We start from the raw sequence: 17493 nt of genomic DNA on the forward strand, positions 1-17493 counted from the left end.
CACTGATGTCCCTCCCTTTCCAGTAAACATTCTTCTAAAGCATCTTTTCATAAATCATCATATAGAATAAAAATACTGACTGCAATTGATTACTGGAGGAGTAATGGTTCCCAAGAGGACACACCATTGGTCTTCAGGTTGCAGAAGTGATCTCAATTGTACTGCAATCACTGAGGCTCAAAGTCATTTCTGTAACCTGAGGGCCAATCATTTATCCATAATAGTCCCACATCTGCAGTTAATGTGTCTTATAGTTGAATTTTTAAAACAGGAAATGTTTGCACCATTCTGAATCACGTACATCCTTATCGCGGAGTGGTCAATAGTTTTGTTTGACTGTCTTTTAAAACCAGTCGTCTATGCTCCATATCTGCTGCTATCAATCATCAAAATAGCAGTAGAATGTACTTTCACACACAGCAATTTATTCTTCAGAAATGTCTTAAAATCAAACCTCCAAGTTATGAAACACAGAGGTGATGGTGCAGCTGCTACCCTTGTATTTCGAATTGTGGGAGGCTTTGGGGTTTGGAGGTGCAAGCCAAGAGCCTTAAGTACATGCCTAATTGCAGGTATGCAGCCAAGGCATGCTGGTGGTGCTGGCTATACTTTGACATCTGCATGACATGTCAATGAAGCAACTGCTTCGTCGTGATTGACGTCAAATGTTTAAATACTGCTATGTGTAAGTCTGTGTAGACAGTATTCCATCACACTGCTGCTCACATGTACCGTGCAAGAGGCGGGAGAGATAAGGTGCCAAGTCATTCAGTTATGAATTTTTAAAATTTATTCACAGGATATGGGCTTTGCTGATTGGGTCAGCATTTATTCCCCATCTCTAGTTGCCATCAAGATGGTAGTGGTCAACGGTCTTCTTGAACCACTGCAGTCCATTTGGTATAAATAGACAAATAATGCCACTCGAGATGAAATTCCATGATGCTCACCCAGTGACATTAAAGGGAAGTGATATTCAGAGTCCAGATGGTTAGTGGAAACTCAGATTCTGATCTGCTTTGATAACCATGGCATTTGTGTGGCTGGCCTAGATTGTGCTCAATATTAATGCTCAAACTATTGAAAGCAGAGCTTCAACAATATTAATGCCATCGATTGTATGGGGATCTACTAACACAGCTGGTTGGATAACTTATTTGCGATGCAGTGACAATAATAGCACAGGATCAATTTCTATACTGGCTGAGATCACCATAAATGCTTTGCCTTTCCAATTTAATCCCTCACCCGAAATCTGGTGATTTCACATTAAATGCACCGCCAATCATCTTTCTCTGAGAGTGCAACATAGGCTCCTCTGGCACTATGGTGTATTCTATTTTCAATGCTGCTGAACGTCAAGCAGAGGGTAATGTTGGCCTATCTTGTTAGACGTGATTGCTGCTTGATACTCATGTAGCCGACAGCTCTGCAAATATTCCTAAACTGGAGAAAACAAAGAGCAAACTGTGGTAGGCAGAGTATATTTCAGTTTTAATCACATTATCCTATTGTACTTACATTTTGAAACATATGGTTTAACCGTTTGTGTGAACCAGTTTGAGTATGTACAGGTTATGTCTAGAAATGATAAATATCCATCTGTTTAGCCACTGGTGCAGCAGAACTATTCAGCATGTTCTCATCAACTTCACATCACATCCTATACAGGATGTGAAAGGCAAAATCAAACTCACTTGTACCTATTATCTTTCCTTCCATAATCCATGCTCATGTTTTCCTACTTGAATTTTTGCCTCTCTGTCCTCCACCTCTTGTCACTCTCCCATATCCTTCCTCACCAAATGCAAATTAAAATGAATAGAGAATTGATTTTACAAAAAAAATCACACACAGAATTAGCCTTTTATATTTAAAATAAATATTTATTAGTGATTTCAATATATTCCACATGCATCCCACGTTAAACTCTTGTACAATTTCTTTTAGCATACATTCCATATACATGAACCATCATACACTTTCAGTAAATAAATGTATGGTAATATAATGTATCAAGTACAAATTAGAAAAAGCTTTCAGCACTAGTATTTTGCATCCCAACCCCAGTTACTGCACCTATTCAAGATTAGAAATAAATTCAAGATTATCAAATGAAATTAAATACTTAAAGCTTATAAAATACAGTGTAGGACCACCCCATACCAGTTTGTAGCACTCAGAAAGATGCCCTCAAATCTTTCTATTTAAAACTTAATGGCGAAATGATTTTTCCTCTTAAATGTAGTGGACTGAATATTTCAGAGATATTAAAGGTGATGTGATTACAAACAGTAGTAAAGGTACATTTGTCAATTCAAGTTTGCCATGTTAAACATTTATTGCACAGGGAATACCTCATAGAGGTCAGTGCTCCAAAGAGGAAATGATAACAAATTTCCATAGTGTTACAGCACATGTAGCTGACTTAAACTTTAACGAAAAGTGGAATTTCAAGTTTCAACCTTACTATGTACGTAAGAGGTAAATGTCTAATAGAAAGACACCAACAAATATTAGAACAAATTTAAATCTTTTACAATGATACACCCATTACATTTGAGTTAACCATTTTAAAACAATTTTAGCTCAGTGAAGCACAATCAAATACAAAAAATTGAGTTTAGATTTTGCATACAAGGTGTTCTGAAAGATGACTAGATAAAAGCAGCCCATCTCAGTAGCAGTAGCATTTTGTGAAGCACTGGATATCTACGTTGGTGCATTCAAATGGCAAGTTCCACCAGTACGAATTCCAAGAGGCAGAAATTAAACTGTTCACCTGTGCTGAAGGCTGCCTCTTTTGAACCCAGGCCACAATAAAAAAAAAACATCCTTGACTAAAAGAAAATTAAAACAGGTTATACTTAAATGGAACATAAATGGGTACAATAGGGCAGTCAGTAACTAAAATTCACTTTGCACGTTTTTCAAGCAATATTTTTCATCATCATTCACAAATTTGGATCTTCATATACATTCTTTCTTGGATTCAGTGGCCTTAATTACTTCCTTTAACAGTCGTGCAGAAATTTTTCTCATACTGACATAACCTGCTTGAACAGGACCGCAACTTAGAACAGCATCAAGTTTTTTTTCCCAGTCTCGCAAATGAATCATGACAGATAAATGAGAGGCAATACACTTGGGCAAGTCAAACAGGCAAGGGAGTACTTGATGAAGGGTAGGATCCTGGGAAGAACGGTGGATCAGAGGGAAACAAAAACTGAAATTGCTGCAAAAACCCAGCAGAAATGGCAGAATCTGAGGAGAGAAAGCAGAGTTACCATTGAAGGTCCAGCGACGCTTCTTCAGAACTGATTGTAGTTAGGAAAAGGTTGGCATATATGCCGAAGATGGGGTGGTGGGGTGTTGGTGGTGGGGGGAAAGAGGAGAAAAACAGTTGAGCAGACAAAAGGAATGGGTAAAGGTCAGTTTGGGAGAATCAATAGCTGCCAATGGGGATCATTACTAGCTGACAATGGGTTGTTTGAGGTAGCAGTCCCTGTGATGACAAGGCCAGGTGTGTGGGGGTTGGAGTAGGGACATGGGACAAGATGCTCAGGCCCTAAAATTATTGAACTCCACATTGAGTCCTGAAGTCTGCAGGGTTCCCAAGCAGAAAATGAGGTCTTCCAGCTTGCACTGAGCTTTGCTGGCACACTGCAGCAAGCCTGAGACAGGGATGTTGGCCAGGGAACAGGGTGGTGCATTAAAGTGGCAGGCAACAGGAAGCTCAGAGTCTTTTTTATGACAAAACGTAGGTGTTCTGCAAAACGGTCGCCCAGTCTTCGCTTTGACGTCCAAGTGTAGAGGAGACCACATTGTGAGCAACTAATACAGTAGACTAGATTGAGTGAAGTGCAGGTAAATTGTTGCTTCACCTGGAAGATATATCTGGAGCCTTAGATAGTGAGGAGGGAGGAAGTAAATGGGCAGGTGTTACACCTTCTGCGATTGTGTGGGAAGGTGCCATAAGGAGTATAGGGAGGGGTTGGGAGTGGAGAAAGAATGATATGTTAGCTTTGCTCTCCTTCCATAGATATAGCCAGATGTGGTGAGATTTTCCAGCAATTTCTGTCTATGTTTCTAAATTCCAGCATCCACACTTCTTCGGGTTTTTTTGTTTAGTGGATCAGGGGGACCTTGGTGTGTATGTATACTGGGCCCTTACGTTATTGGGACAATTAGATGAAGTAGTTAAGTCGGCATATATTATATAAGGCAGAGTGTTTAGGAACAGGGAATTTAACATTAGACACCAATCACAAAGACGAATCCCTTTATAAGAAAAACCGAGAAGAGACTGCCTACAGGTTGCCTGTGACTAATTGAATGTTCTAAGATACAGTATACAAACACTATAGTTTTTATTTTGGTTGAATGAATCAGATTTCCAAAAATGAGTGCTTTTCTCATTCATTTAGAACCTTCCTGCAAGTATGCCGTATCTTTTGCAAAAATAAAGCAAAACATGGTAGATGCAGTTTTTGGTATTTCAACATTTCATAAGCCATCAAGAACTATGAAGGACCTTTTACAATGGCCCTAAGCCTTAGACACAAATGACAGAATAATGTGACCTACCACTTTCTCTATATTGACAATGTTATCATCCAAGTCCACACAATGGTTGCTTAATCTTTGTATTCCTTTTTATCATCAACACACAATAAGTTGTTCAGGGCAGTTAGCTGCTAGTGAAAATGCTCACAGACTAAAGGAAAGAGGATCTTAAACATTTCAAATCTTACTAATGATTAATTTTAAGACTGAAATACAAACATGAAGGAATCTCATAAAATTGCTTTCTAGATAGTTTGACACAACTTTGAGTAAAAGAGGAAGGCCAGATTTCAGAAAAGAAAATTATTAACCAGACTTTCTATCTCTTTGCCAACACAATAGTTTGAGTTAGCAATAGTTACTCACCAGAGTTACAGTTACAACTCTTCCCTTTGCCCAACAGCAGACCTACTAGTTGGAGATATCGCAGCTAGAAGTCCATCCATAATCTCCCGCCTTATTTCTCCAGCAAGTGATTCTTTTATCTGATGGTGACAGAATTACAGCAATTGTAAAAGTACAGCAATTATTAAAAGTAAAAGCAAACAAGACGTGTAATCTCTTCTAGGCAAACATTTTCAGTCAATTAATTTAATAACCTCTTTATGATGTTTACATGGCAGGATTTAGACTTTTCTAGGAATTGTGTACTACATTTCTCTTATGTTCTTGGTCAATGCTGATGTTATTCTCATGCCTAAGGATCATTACTTTTCGATTTGTAAGACAGATTTGAAAATAAATGTTCAATTTTAACACTAGCACCCAATTGGGGCCACTTTGCAAGTGAAAAATGGAAACGTTACACCATTTTCCACATCCTGCTTTTATCAAATTATTTAGTGCCTCCAAAAAAAAATTAATGATGGGATTCAGAATGTGTCACACTGTTTAGTTTGCGAATCAGATATTCTGCTGAAAGGCTAGGAGCTTTATTGCTGCTGTATATTTAAATATATGCCAATTTTCTGAAGCTTAGGGTTTCTATGATAATAAACCAGGACTAATCATAAAATGGGACAGTGATATGAGATCATGCCACTAACAATTCAGTTAATGAAGGTCTTTCCTTAAGTAAACATGACCACTCAATGGATTTAAACATTAATTCTTATTCTAAATATTAAATATTTAGCAATTCATTTCTCAGTGTAAAAATAGCTAAAAGGTAAGTTTGAAAGGGACATAAATTTTCCTTTAGCATGTCAAAGAATAGTGGAACAATAATATACTCGTTTAGGACTCCAGCCAAGTTAAACAACATCTTGAATACTGTATCCCATTTTGCTCATTTGGTCACAAGGGAACTATTCAAGATCTGGAGGCATGATGAAGAAAGGCCACAGGAATGATCTAGCCTAAGGGCATGATTTTGACAGGTAACATCTCTTCATCTTTTTAAAAAAAGGCAACTGATGGAATAGCAGGGGAACATTTAATACAACGATACAAGATACTAAGTGACACAGCAAAAAAAATATGTCAAACCTCCAACAAAACTTTGAAATTAGTTGAGGTGGTAGGTCAAGGTTATCATATCAAAGCACTGAAGAGCGAAGTGAATGAAAACGTTTCATCACCAGTATTAATTCTGAGAATTTAAAAAGCTTTGTCAAGTTGAATTACCAATCCATTGCCAGTTTGACAATGTGTAGAAAAAATATATTGTATCTACGAAATAGTTCATTACTGAGTCATACTGGATTTTACTCAAATCTAAACCTAGTTTCTATGTTGCACAAGGTAACTTACATTTGGTAACTGATAATTTTTCATAAACTGTATTCTTAAAAATATATTCTAACCATTGGCTCTAAACATTGATTTAATAGTTCTTAGGTAGATCGAAAATGCAACAACTGAATACTTTACAAATTTGTCTTTTATATCTTTTCACGGGTTGTCTCTGGAGTCTTATTAACAATGATTTCAGATGGCCTTATGGAGATATGCTTTCTGAAAGCCAAAAAATAAAAATCTTTTACAAAACTGAATTAATATAATAAAGGTTGTTGGTCTGGTAAAGGCAGGTTAACCCTAAGGTTTCCCCTGGCTGTTTGTGTAGTCAGCACCATCACTAGGTAGAGATCCACATGCCAATCCACAAAAATCACAATATCTATTGTGCACAGACACTAGTAAACAAGTTCACAATTTGGAGTTCACTACTGAACAGCTAGCTTCATTCAACAGAACTATCAACTGAATGCAGCTTTATTCTGAAGTTAAATCAAGATTAACTCTAAGATTGACATGATAATCTATGGTAAACAGTGTAAGTTAACAATGAAAAAAAAATTGATGTGAGATTCTTTTAAGTACTTCAACATGGAACAAAAACTCATCACATATCATATGTACACCACATATAACCTTTCAGTGTTAGAAAAGTTATTATTTGTTGGTAGGAAATTTCACCTGTGTTACACAAGTCACTTGGAGATGTAAAACCATGCATGCAAAGACAGCTTTGTAACAGACAATGACAGATGTCATTTCCTCACAGACATTATTCTAAATAGATCCATTTCTCATCACCCTGTCCAAATTTGTCTGAGCTATCCTCACCCCTAATCAGAATAAGCATTTACAGGTCTCCAAACAGGAATTCTGTAATTCAAAATTAAAGCATCAAGACAGTAACAATGTTAATTCAAGACAAATTAAATGACCATTGGAAGTGACTAGTTGGGTTTAACCAATAACCTGCCATTTAAGTTTGAACACTAGATTTGTTATTTCAACTGTATCACGGCACAACTTTAAAATGACCAAATGCTATTTAGAGTTTTCACAACGTTTATATTCAGCTCAACAACACATTGGAACATTCACACTGCAAAGTGTGAAATGGGCTGATTTCAACCTTCTGAAGAATCATAGATAAGACGATAAAGAATTATGAATGTTATTGAACTCAAACGCAAGGCTTTGCAAACATGAGAACCCCCAGTGAATCTGCTTCCCACTGTTCCCTCACCACCACCACCCCCCCGTCCCCCCTTGCCAAAAAAAAGCTACCTAACCAAACTGAATTTATACTTTGTTAAGTTCAAGCTCAACAAATTTTTCAACTATATTTTTGTGTATGTCTTATATCCATGTATTTATGATATCTTCTCCATTTCCTGTCATTGGGGAGGGGTGGGGGTGGGGGGGGTGCGTGGAGTGCGATGGCCTTGTGGAATTATTGCTGGACTGTTAATCTGGGGATTAGAGTTAGAATCCTGTCTCAGCTGACAGTGGAATTTGAATTCAATTCTTAAAAAATCTGAAATCATGATCACAAACCTATTGCCAATTGGTCGGAAAAATCCAACTGGCTAAGAATTCAGAAAATTTACAGCCCAAGAACCTTTGACCCTCCAAGCCTGAGCCGATCCAAATCCACTGCCTAAACCTGTCGCTCAATTCCTAAGCATCTGTATCCCTCTGCTCCGCATCTACTCATGCACCTGTCCATAGAGTCACAGATATCTACTGTGCCTGCACCTCTGCTGGCAACACGTTCCAGACACCCACCCACCCTCTGTGTAAAGTACTTGCCATGTGTAACCCCTTTAAACTTTTCACCTCTCATCTTGAAAGTGTGACCTCTTGTTATTGAATCCTTCATCCTGGGAAAAAGCTTATTTCTATCCACCCTGTCTATACCTCTCATGATTTTGTCGACCTCAATCAGCATCCACCCCCCCCCCCCCCCCCACTCCTTTTTTCTAATGAAAACAAACCTAACCTACTCAACCTCTCTTCATAGCTAGCACCTTCTATACCAAGCAACATCCTCGTAAACCTTCTCTGCACCCTCTGCAAAGCATCCACGTCCTTTTGATAATGTGGCGACCAGAACTGTACACAGTATTCTAAATGCAGCCGAACCAACGTAGTGTACAATTTTAACATGACCTGCCAGCTCTTATACTCAATACCCGATCTGATGAAGGCAAGCGTACTATATGCCTTCTTGACCACACTATCCACCTGTGCAGCCACTTTCAGGGTACAATGGACCTGCACTCCCAGATCTCTCTGCTCATCAACTTTTCCAAAGAGATCACAAATGTCCTTTAGGGAAGGAAACTGCCATCCTTACCTGTTCTGGCCTGTATGTGACTCCACACTCCGATGCAATTTTGTTGACTCTGAACTGCCCTCTAGGTAATTAGGGATGGGCCATAAATGCTGCCTAGTCAGTGATGCCCTCATCCCATGAATGAATAATAATAATTAAAAATTCAAACTAGCCTAACACTTTTATAACATTATTTAAATCTTCTGAATTTATCCACAAATGTTAACAGACTTGGATCAATTTTAACTTTTCCGTATTGAATGTAATTTGCCTTTAAACTTTCAAGTAAGCACCTGTTTTATCTGCTCCATGCAGATAAATGCAATGTACTAACAAATGCTTTGCAAACAATCCAATGGGATTGTCATAGAGACGTACAGCACAGAAACAGACCCTTCGTTCCAACTCGTCCATGCCGACCAGATATTCCAAACTAGTCCCACCTGCCAGCACCCGGCCCATATCCCTCCAAACCCTTCCTATATCCATCCAAATGCCTTTTAAATGTTGCAATTGTACCAGCCTCCACCACATCCTCTGGCAGCTCAGTCCATACAAGCACCACCCTCTGCGTGAAAAAGCTGCGTCTTAGGTCTCTTGTATCTTTCTCCCCTCACCCTAAACCTAAGCCCTCGAATATTGGACTCCCCGACCCCAGAGAAAATTTATCCTATTTATCCTATCCATGCCCCTCATGATTTTATAAACCTCTGTAAGGTCACCCCTTAGCCTCTGACGCTCCAGGGAAAACGGCCCCAGCCTATTCAACCTCTCCTTATAGCCCAAATCCTCCAACCCTGGCAATACCCTTGTAAATCTTTTCTGAACCCTTTCAAGTTTCGCAACATCTTTTAAATAGGAAGGAGACCAGAATTGCACGCAATATTCCAACAGTGGCCTAACCAATGTCCTGTACAGCTGCAACATGACCTCCCAACTCCTGTACTCTGACCAATAAAGGAAAGCATTCCAAACACCACCTTCACTATCCTATCTACCTGCAACTTCACTTTCAAGGAGCTATGAATCTGCACTCCAAGGTCTCTTTGATTGTGAATGTTAACTGTGGCTTCTGCTGGCAACACCCATTTTGTGCTGGATTTTAAGGCACTTCTCTTCATCGGATATCATTGATTTTGAGTAAGAACCATTTGTGTGAGCTTGTGGTTCCATAATCAGGACATAGGGTGAAACTGAAAACATCATATTTTTGTTTTAGCTCCAAATCATCACCAGTTTGTATCTTTAACATGTCAAGTTAATATGAAGGCAAGCACTGCACATTTTCCTAAGAAATAAATATACATAAACCTTTTATAATAAAATTATGTCCATTTTTGAACAGCTTACCTTTTCCCCCTTAGGTTACGAGAGATAATTACTTTCAGTGCCATTTGCTTCATCTTATTTCAACTTGATCAGAAGGTGTATTTTGGCGAGACGACACAAGCTAAAATATTCCATCTGCTGGAATCTCACCATTTATATTTATAACTGACCTATTTTCCAGAGCAAGCAGGGTAGGATCTTGAGTGGGGAAAGTAGGGTCATTGGTCTGGAGCAGAATAAGCCAGGAAATAAGAGAAGTGGGGGAGGTGAGGATGTCAGGTTTGGAGGGGATATAGGTATTGAGTCCTGGGGTTGTTTGCGGTCTGTGGGAGGTGTAGTTGTGGGTGTGTGAGCTAAGAATGAAACCAATTGAATAACTCCACAGGAGTTAGACTGTGTGTTTAATAGTCTGACATTTCCTGAGTAACTGTTTACTTCATTTCATTGTAACCCTTCAAATTCTCTAATTTAAATGGAACAATTTGAAGGCTCCAGGGTGTGTGGGAATTAGCAGAATGTTCTATTTCCCAGGCAATTTCTTCAGAGTGTGCAGAGACCCCTTGCAAAACTCCCATCAATGCTAGAATAACAAGTGTCTGGCCAGCAGAAAATACAGACGAAAGAATTTATTTGACTGAAATGCAATGCACAGTTCATAAATAGATACACGTTCTGCTTGTTTAATTTTCATCAGTAGTTAAGAGATTTTAGAATATCATTAGCAATCTGCACAGAAGCAGTGAAAGATTGCTGAACTTAAATCCCCTCAAGATACAATCAAAATTATCCAACTGATGTTTTTGAGGTGCAAGGAAAACTACTGCCCCATTGGTTACTGAGGGGAGCATGGATTTACAAGAAGTGGGACGTTTCCAAGCTTCACAGGACCACTTACTGCTACAGCCTTCAGTACCTCAACAGATTCTGGTACATTTTAAATCACTGACCTCTTGCAGAATGTTTTGAAAGTCTGGATGATCCAAAATGTTGCTTTGTGCTTCTTTAGCAATAGGGACTGCTGTAGCTCCAGTCAGTTCAGGCATCTCACTTCCTGACTTCAGCTGCACAGATCCTGGTGACGACCTGTCTTCTGTAACCTGCTTTCCCTGTCCAACTCGGGCAGGGAGCGAGGGAGTCAGCATAACTGAAGAACGATAAACCTGCTTGCTTTGCGACGACGAGGTAGCTGGGGTTGCTGATTTTTCAGACTGTACAGTAGAGCTTGGTGCACCTTGATAATTGTGACCCAGAGACCTTGAATATTTAGGCATCTGGCCTGGGCTCGAACAACGTGAAGTTGAGTCTAAGTTAGTGCAGGGTGTAGAGTAGGATTGCGGGTAATCACATTCATCTCCTAAAGGTTCAGAGAACCCTAGTTCAGATCGAAGGTAAGACTGTTCCCTCAAAAGCTCATTTACCTGGATTTAAACAAAAATTAACAATAAATCAGTGACAGAATATTATACAGAAAATAATATATTACTGGAAATTTCCACCTTTCAACAGGAGAGAACAAGCTTATTTGATGCAAATTTTATTTTCTATTTTACCTGTGTCATTTAGTGCTAAGTAAGGAACTATATATGTAAACATGGATAAACTAAAAATATCACTTTGCTTAAATCAGTTAAAATCATTACAATGGTAAGCATTCCCAGATTATTACTATGGAAATATGATTGGAGCAGATGAGAGTAAATATATATATATATTTTGTGTGTGTGTGTATATAAACTTATTACTTTACAATGAAGAAAACTAAAGCTTCCAACTTATTCTGAATTAGTTTTACATTAGACTTATGTATTCTATCTTCCATATTCATTCATGGGCCAGTTAGGAATGCTCTTGAAGCATCAGTAATTTAAAATCAGTGCTTTAAAATGTTTCCTTATTTCAAGACTGACTTCAATATTCATTGTTCCTACACCATACATAGTTCTGATCTGTTGTACAGAACATTGAGGTATCAGAGTGAGAATGATAAAACCCACATTCAGCTCTTTTCTTGCATTCATTAGCATGTATCCTCTATCGTTAGTACGTTGTGGCTGGGAATTTGTTGCAATATCAGCAAAGAAATAAGAGTTGGCTATTCAGCCCCTCAAGCTTGCTCCTCCATCCTACAAGATCATGACTGCTCTTCCCCAAGCCTCAAGTTCTCTTTCATGCCAGCTCCTTTTGGGCCTCACCTCCTTAATTTTTCAAAAGGACCTTACAACAACCTAGTCTCCACAACTCTTTGGGTAGAAAATTCCAGATATTCACTACCTGAGAGAAGAAATTCTTTTGCATCTCAGTTTTAAAAAAGTGTCATGATGTGATTAGCAATTTTTAATAAATGACTACTTGCGTTCTCGATCAATACAATTGAAAGATGGAATCTCACAGCATAGAAGGCAATCATTTGGTCAATTGTGCCTATGCTGGCCATTAGAAAGAGAATTATCAAATTAGTTCTGCTCTTCCTGTTACTAACTAATCATGGAGTCATAGTCCTAGAGATGTACCACAGAAAAAAAACCCTTCAGTCCACATTGTCCAGACCAATCAGAATCTTAAATTAATCTAGTCCCACGTGCCAGCATGTGGCCCATATCCCTAAAATCCCTAACTATTCATGTACCCATCCAGATGTCTTTTTAAATGTTGTAATTGTACCAACCTCCACCACTTCCTCTGACATGCATCACCCTCTGTGTGAAAAAGTTGTCCCTTAGATCTCTTTTAAATCTTTTCCCTCTCATCATAAACCCATGCCCTCAAATTTTGGACTTCGCCAATCCAGGGAAAAGACCTTGCCTATTTGCCATATCCATGCTCATGATTTTATAAACCTCTATAAGGTCACCCCTCAGTCTCTGATGCTCCAGGGAAAACAGTCCCAGTCTACTCCACCTCTCTCTATAGCTCAAACCCTCCAACCCTGGTAACATTCTTGAAAGAGTTCAGAAAAGATTGACAAGTTTCACAAAATCCTTCCTAGGAAGGAGACCAGAATTGAATGAAGTGTTCCAACAGTGGCCCAACTGACGTACTTTACAGCCACAACATGACCTCCCACCTCTGATACTCAATGCAATGACCAATGAAGGAAAGCATCTCCTTTACTATCCTATCTACCTGTGACTCCACTTTCAAGGAGCTATGAACGTGCACTCCAAAGTCTCTTTGTTCAGCAACACTCCCCATGACCTTACCATTAAGGGTAAATGTTCTGCCCTGATTTGCCTTTCCAGAAACGCAGCACCTCACATTTATCTAAATTCAACTCCATCTGCCATTCCTCCGCCCATTAGCTCACCTGATCAAGATCCCATTGTACTCGGAGATAACCTTCTTCACTGTCCACTACATCTCCTAATTTGGTGTCATCAATCAAATTAAGAGCAGGATAAGGCCACAAAGCCTTTTGAACTTGCTCTGCCATTCGTTGGATCATGACTGAATCCGCATTCCTGCTCACCCTCAAAAATGTTTCACCTTTGCTTATCAAGGATCTAATGAGCTCTGCCTTAAAAATGTTCAAAGATTCTATCTCCACTGTTTTTTGAGGAAAACAGTTCGAAGAAATTGCTGACACACTGGCCAAAAACTTTTCCTTATCGCTGCCTTAAATAGGTGCCCTTTATTTTTAAAAAGTGACCCTTTGTTGTAGATTCCCCTACCAGAGATTTATAAAAACCCTTTCTACATCCACACCAAGACCAGTGACAACTTTTATATTTCAACCAAGCCATGTCTTATACTTCTGAACAGCAATGGGGGGCATTCAGCATCAACTTGATCAATAAGATAGCAAATATATTAATAACATTTTGGGAAAAATGGTTTCAAGTAAAATATTAGAAAATGAGCACAATGTAAGTATAAAGATTTTGGGAATCTAATTGACATCATTTACTAGATTCACACAAGTTCACGATATTCAATGATACAGGGACTAAACTGCATTGCAATTGATAACAGAATGTGAAAAAGTGCTGATCCCAGCAAGTTATAAATGTAGACAGAAGTCAATCACATTGGATCCTCTACATTGATATATAGTGCATAGGAGGAGATCAGGAGTTTCCAGTTCAAAAGATTGAGTGCTGCAAAGCAGTTTATATATAATCACTGTTTGTATATAAAAATTGTTCATGGGACAATGCAATTTACATACCGGTTCCATTACATTGAGAGAGGAGGAAGACACAGTATCTATGTTATCAGCGAATGCCCCCTGAAATGTAACAGAACAAAATAATTCAAAGCATATAGCATGCAAATTCTGGTCAGCAAACATACTGCCTTTTCCAGTTCTATGGAATTTTAAAGAAAAGTGGCCACACAAGTAGATAAAGTGGTAAAGGTGGTATACGGTATGCTTGCCTTTATTAGTCAGGAATTGAGTAAAACATTCAGGATGTCATGTTGCAGCTTTATAAGGGTTTGGTTTGGCCAGGCCACACTTAGAGTTTTAAGTTCAGTTCTGGTCGCTACGTTACAGGAAGGATGTGGAGAGGATGCAGAACGATGTTTACCAGGATGCTGCCTGGACTAGAGGCTTTCAGCTATAAGGGGAGGCTAGAAAAATTCAGGGTGTGTTCTCTTGAGTAGCAAAGGCTGAGAGGACACTTGATACAAAGTTTATAAAATTATGAGATGCATAGAGAAGGTTGACGGTCAGAATCTTTTTCCCCAAGAGTTGAAATGTCTAATACAAGGGGACATGCATTTAAGATGAGAGGGGGGAGTTCAAAGAACACATGAGGGGCAGTTTTTGTTTCTACATAGAGTGTGGTAGAAGTCTGGGGTGATAGTGGAGGCAGATACAACAAGGGGATTTAAGGGGCTTTTAGATAAGCACACAGATATGCAAGGAATGGAGGGATATGGACCAACAGCAGGCAGAAGGGAATGGCCTAATTTGGTGTCATGTTTGGCATGACATCATGGGCCGCAGGGCATGTTCCTGTGCTCTACTGTTCTATGTTCTGAATCGCAAGCTAGAAGACAAAATGGTGGATTTCAAAATATCAGGTGCACTACCTTCCTTTTGTTGAAACCCTGCTTTCTAACATATTTTCCTTTATTACAAGATTACTGCTCATAAACTATGTCCCCAAAACTCTCAGCTTTTGAGAAAAGCATGCAGGATCTGCAGGGCTCGACAAGACACAAAAGAAGAGAAAAATATTTTTGAGGGAGCGAATGCTCCAGAGGTCCAGAGAAAAATGCAAGGGCCAGAAAGGCAGAGAATGCATTGCCATCAGTGCTGGTTACCCTGCAGTAATTGAATGTGTCTCCAAGACTTAGAGTGAGAATTCTACCTCAGTAATTCACCTCAGGGTCAAATATATCAAGGTTGTGAATTGTTTGATTCGGACTCTGGAAATTGCCAAGGAGAGGGATGGAGTGTGTTATCAGGGAGAGATGGAGAATAAAATTTAGAGTAGGAATCAAGGATAATTGTTTTGGTCTTCCCATTTAACTGAAGAACATTTCTCCACTGAACCTTGGAGAAGTAGGCTAATCATTCAGAAGTAAAAACAAAAAGTGCTGGAGAAACTCAACAGGTCTGGCAGCATCAGTTGAGAAACCGAGTTAATGTTATGAGTCCAATCTAATGTTTATTAAATGATAGATTTAATGCTGTCAACAGATGGGAGGAGCAGCAAATGAAACAGTAGGGAAAGGTGCTCAGAGCAAATGGCAGCAGGAGTGTCAATGGGAGCAGAGAAAAGATATAGATGAAGAATGGATGTTGCTGGTAGGCATCACGAGCTCAGCAAACCCACACAAACAAGACATGGGGAGACAGGTGAGGGGATACTCAAAGTGGAGAGCAGAGTTATTTGCTTTGAGTTATTGAACTCAATATTGAGTTCTGAAGGCTGTAAAGTGCCAGCATGGGAAATGAGATGCTGTTTCTGCAGCTTACACTGGGTTTCATTTGAACACTGCTGCAGGCCTAGGACATAAACTTCAAAAGACAACAAGATAGCATTTAGCAATGGCAAGCAATTTCATTTGATTTTGATTTGATTTGATTTATTTATTGTCATGTGATACAGTGAAAAGTGTTGTATAGTGTTGCCACTCTCCAACGCCATCTTAAAACTTGGAATGATAGTCTCCTGATAATTCAGGTCAGTTAGGAGCAATTAACCTATGACCTGATTAGAATCTATGAGAGCCAGGAATGGCATTGAGCATTAACAGAGGCAGTCACAATAATTCATTTCCCAATTTCATTTGCAGGGGGTATGAAATACCAAATGGAGGGTCTGGCATTCAGAAGTCAAAGGCATTGTCCAAAAGCAAAAGCCAATGAAAGTGCCTTAGGCACAACTCCTACAAGCTCTCCCTCATTTCAAAGGATGCCAGATTTGGCCAAACGAAGGAAGAAAAAAATACATTTCAGGAAGATCAAAGTCATTTAAAATATCCATCCAGTATAGTAATTTAGAAAAAGGATCAATAGGACTAAGTGCATGTAACTCACAGAACAAGGTGGAGGATTAAACATGGTGCACTGGTTCGGGGCTTTGAGCTGTTCTTCCAGAGACAACGATCGCTCCTCCAGTTGAAATTCCAATTCTTGGAGTTCCATACGCACGCAATTCCGAAGGTTCTGCAGTTGGTCAGCTTCTTGTCTGCAACCAAAGATAAAATACTCAATCTTCTTTTTCTGCTTTAAATGCTCTAGACATACGTTACATTTCAATATTTGAGGACATGAGATATTCAGCACTTTCATGTGGCATACTTGAAGCAATTCAGAAAGCAATGACCATACTGTCACTGCATTATAGCTAAAGCAATGAACTATTCATCACAGTTTGCTCTAAGACACAATTCTGGATATGAAATCCAATTCAGAGCAACAATAAAATCCAGAGGATTGGCTTGACATTTTAACTGAACTGAACATTTCCACAATACTTAAAAGAAATAGATAACTCGTACAACATTACTTTGAAGACAAAACTAAACCTAATTTCACTGAATGGATTGAAGGCATTTTTAAAAAAAGAAATGAATAAAATATTCAACATTGCAAAAACCCTGCAGTCTGATGACAATGACTTGAGATGATCAGCATTTATTACATTTTTAACTTTTTTTTGGGGACTCACATCTCATTCCTAATCTGTGTTCTTATATTGCATTATTATTTCTCAGTGCAGATAGGAACGAATTATCCCACTTTGCTCTTGACTCACTTAAACTGTTGTATTGGCCCCTTTTAAAATAAATTAACTTACTCTCGGAGAAAGGTATTCACCAGGGAAACTTATTTTTAAAAATTAACCTTGTTATGACTAACCTCGGGTAAAAAAAAGGAAGGGGACCCAGTTCATCCCTACTCACCTGGGTGCTTAATGATTCAAGATACTCTTCTGGAATGGTAACAAATCGGGGAACCTCAACCAGCGAATGGTTGTAAGACTGTGTAAAACTAGAGACCACAAAGCTATTTTTTAGGCAAAAGCTCAGGGAGCACTTTTGCATGGTTACAAATTCTTTGCTCTCTCTGA

General features: G+C 38.9%; 1 protein-coding gene across 5 annotated transcripts in view; it reads right to left on the reverse strand.

Moving 5' to 3' along the window:
* Nucleotides 1–1865: 1865 nt before the first annotated feature.
* itprid2 (ITPR interacting domain containing 2) overlaps nt 1866–17493 on the reverse strand; it is a 155851-nt gene continuing 140223 nt past the window's right edge. For all 5 annotated transcript variants that reach the window (XM_072579072.1, XM_072579076.1, XM_072579077.1 and 2 more), the window contains 5 exons: nt 16458–16608; nt 14133–14192; nt 10915–11385; nt 4933–5051; nt 1866–2840 (listed from right to left, as the gene is read on the reverse strand). In XM_072579072.1, the coding sequence (XP_072435173.1) occupies nt 4944–5051; nt 10915–11385; nt 14133–14192; nt 16458–16608 (790 nt within the window). In that variant the 3' untranslated portion in view covers nt 1866–2840; nt 4933–4943. The remainder of the gene's footprint in view (nt 2841–4932; nt 5052–10914; nt 11386–14132; nt 14193–16457; nt 16609–17493) is intronic.

The sequence above is a fragment of the Chiloscyllium punctatum genome, chromosome 10 (assembly GCF_047496795.1).
Source record: "Chiloscyllium punctatum isolate Juve2018m chromosome 10, sChiPun1.3, whole genome shotgun sequence".
NCBI lineage: Eukaryota > Metazoa > Chordata > Chondrichthyes > Orectolobiformes > Hemiscylliidae > Chiloscyllium > Chiloscyllium punctatum.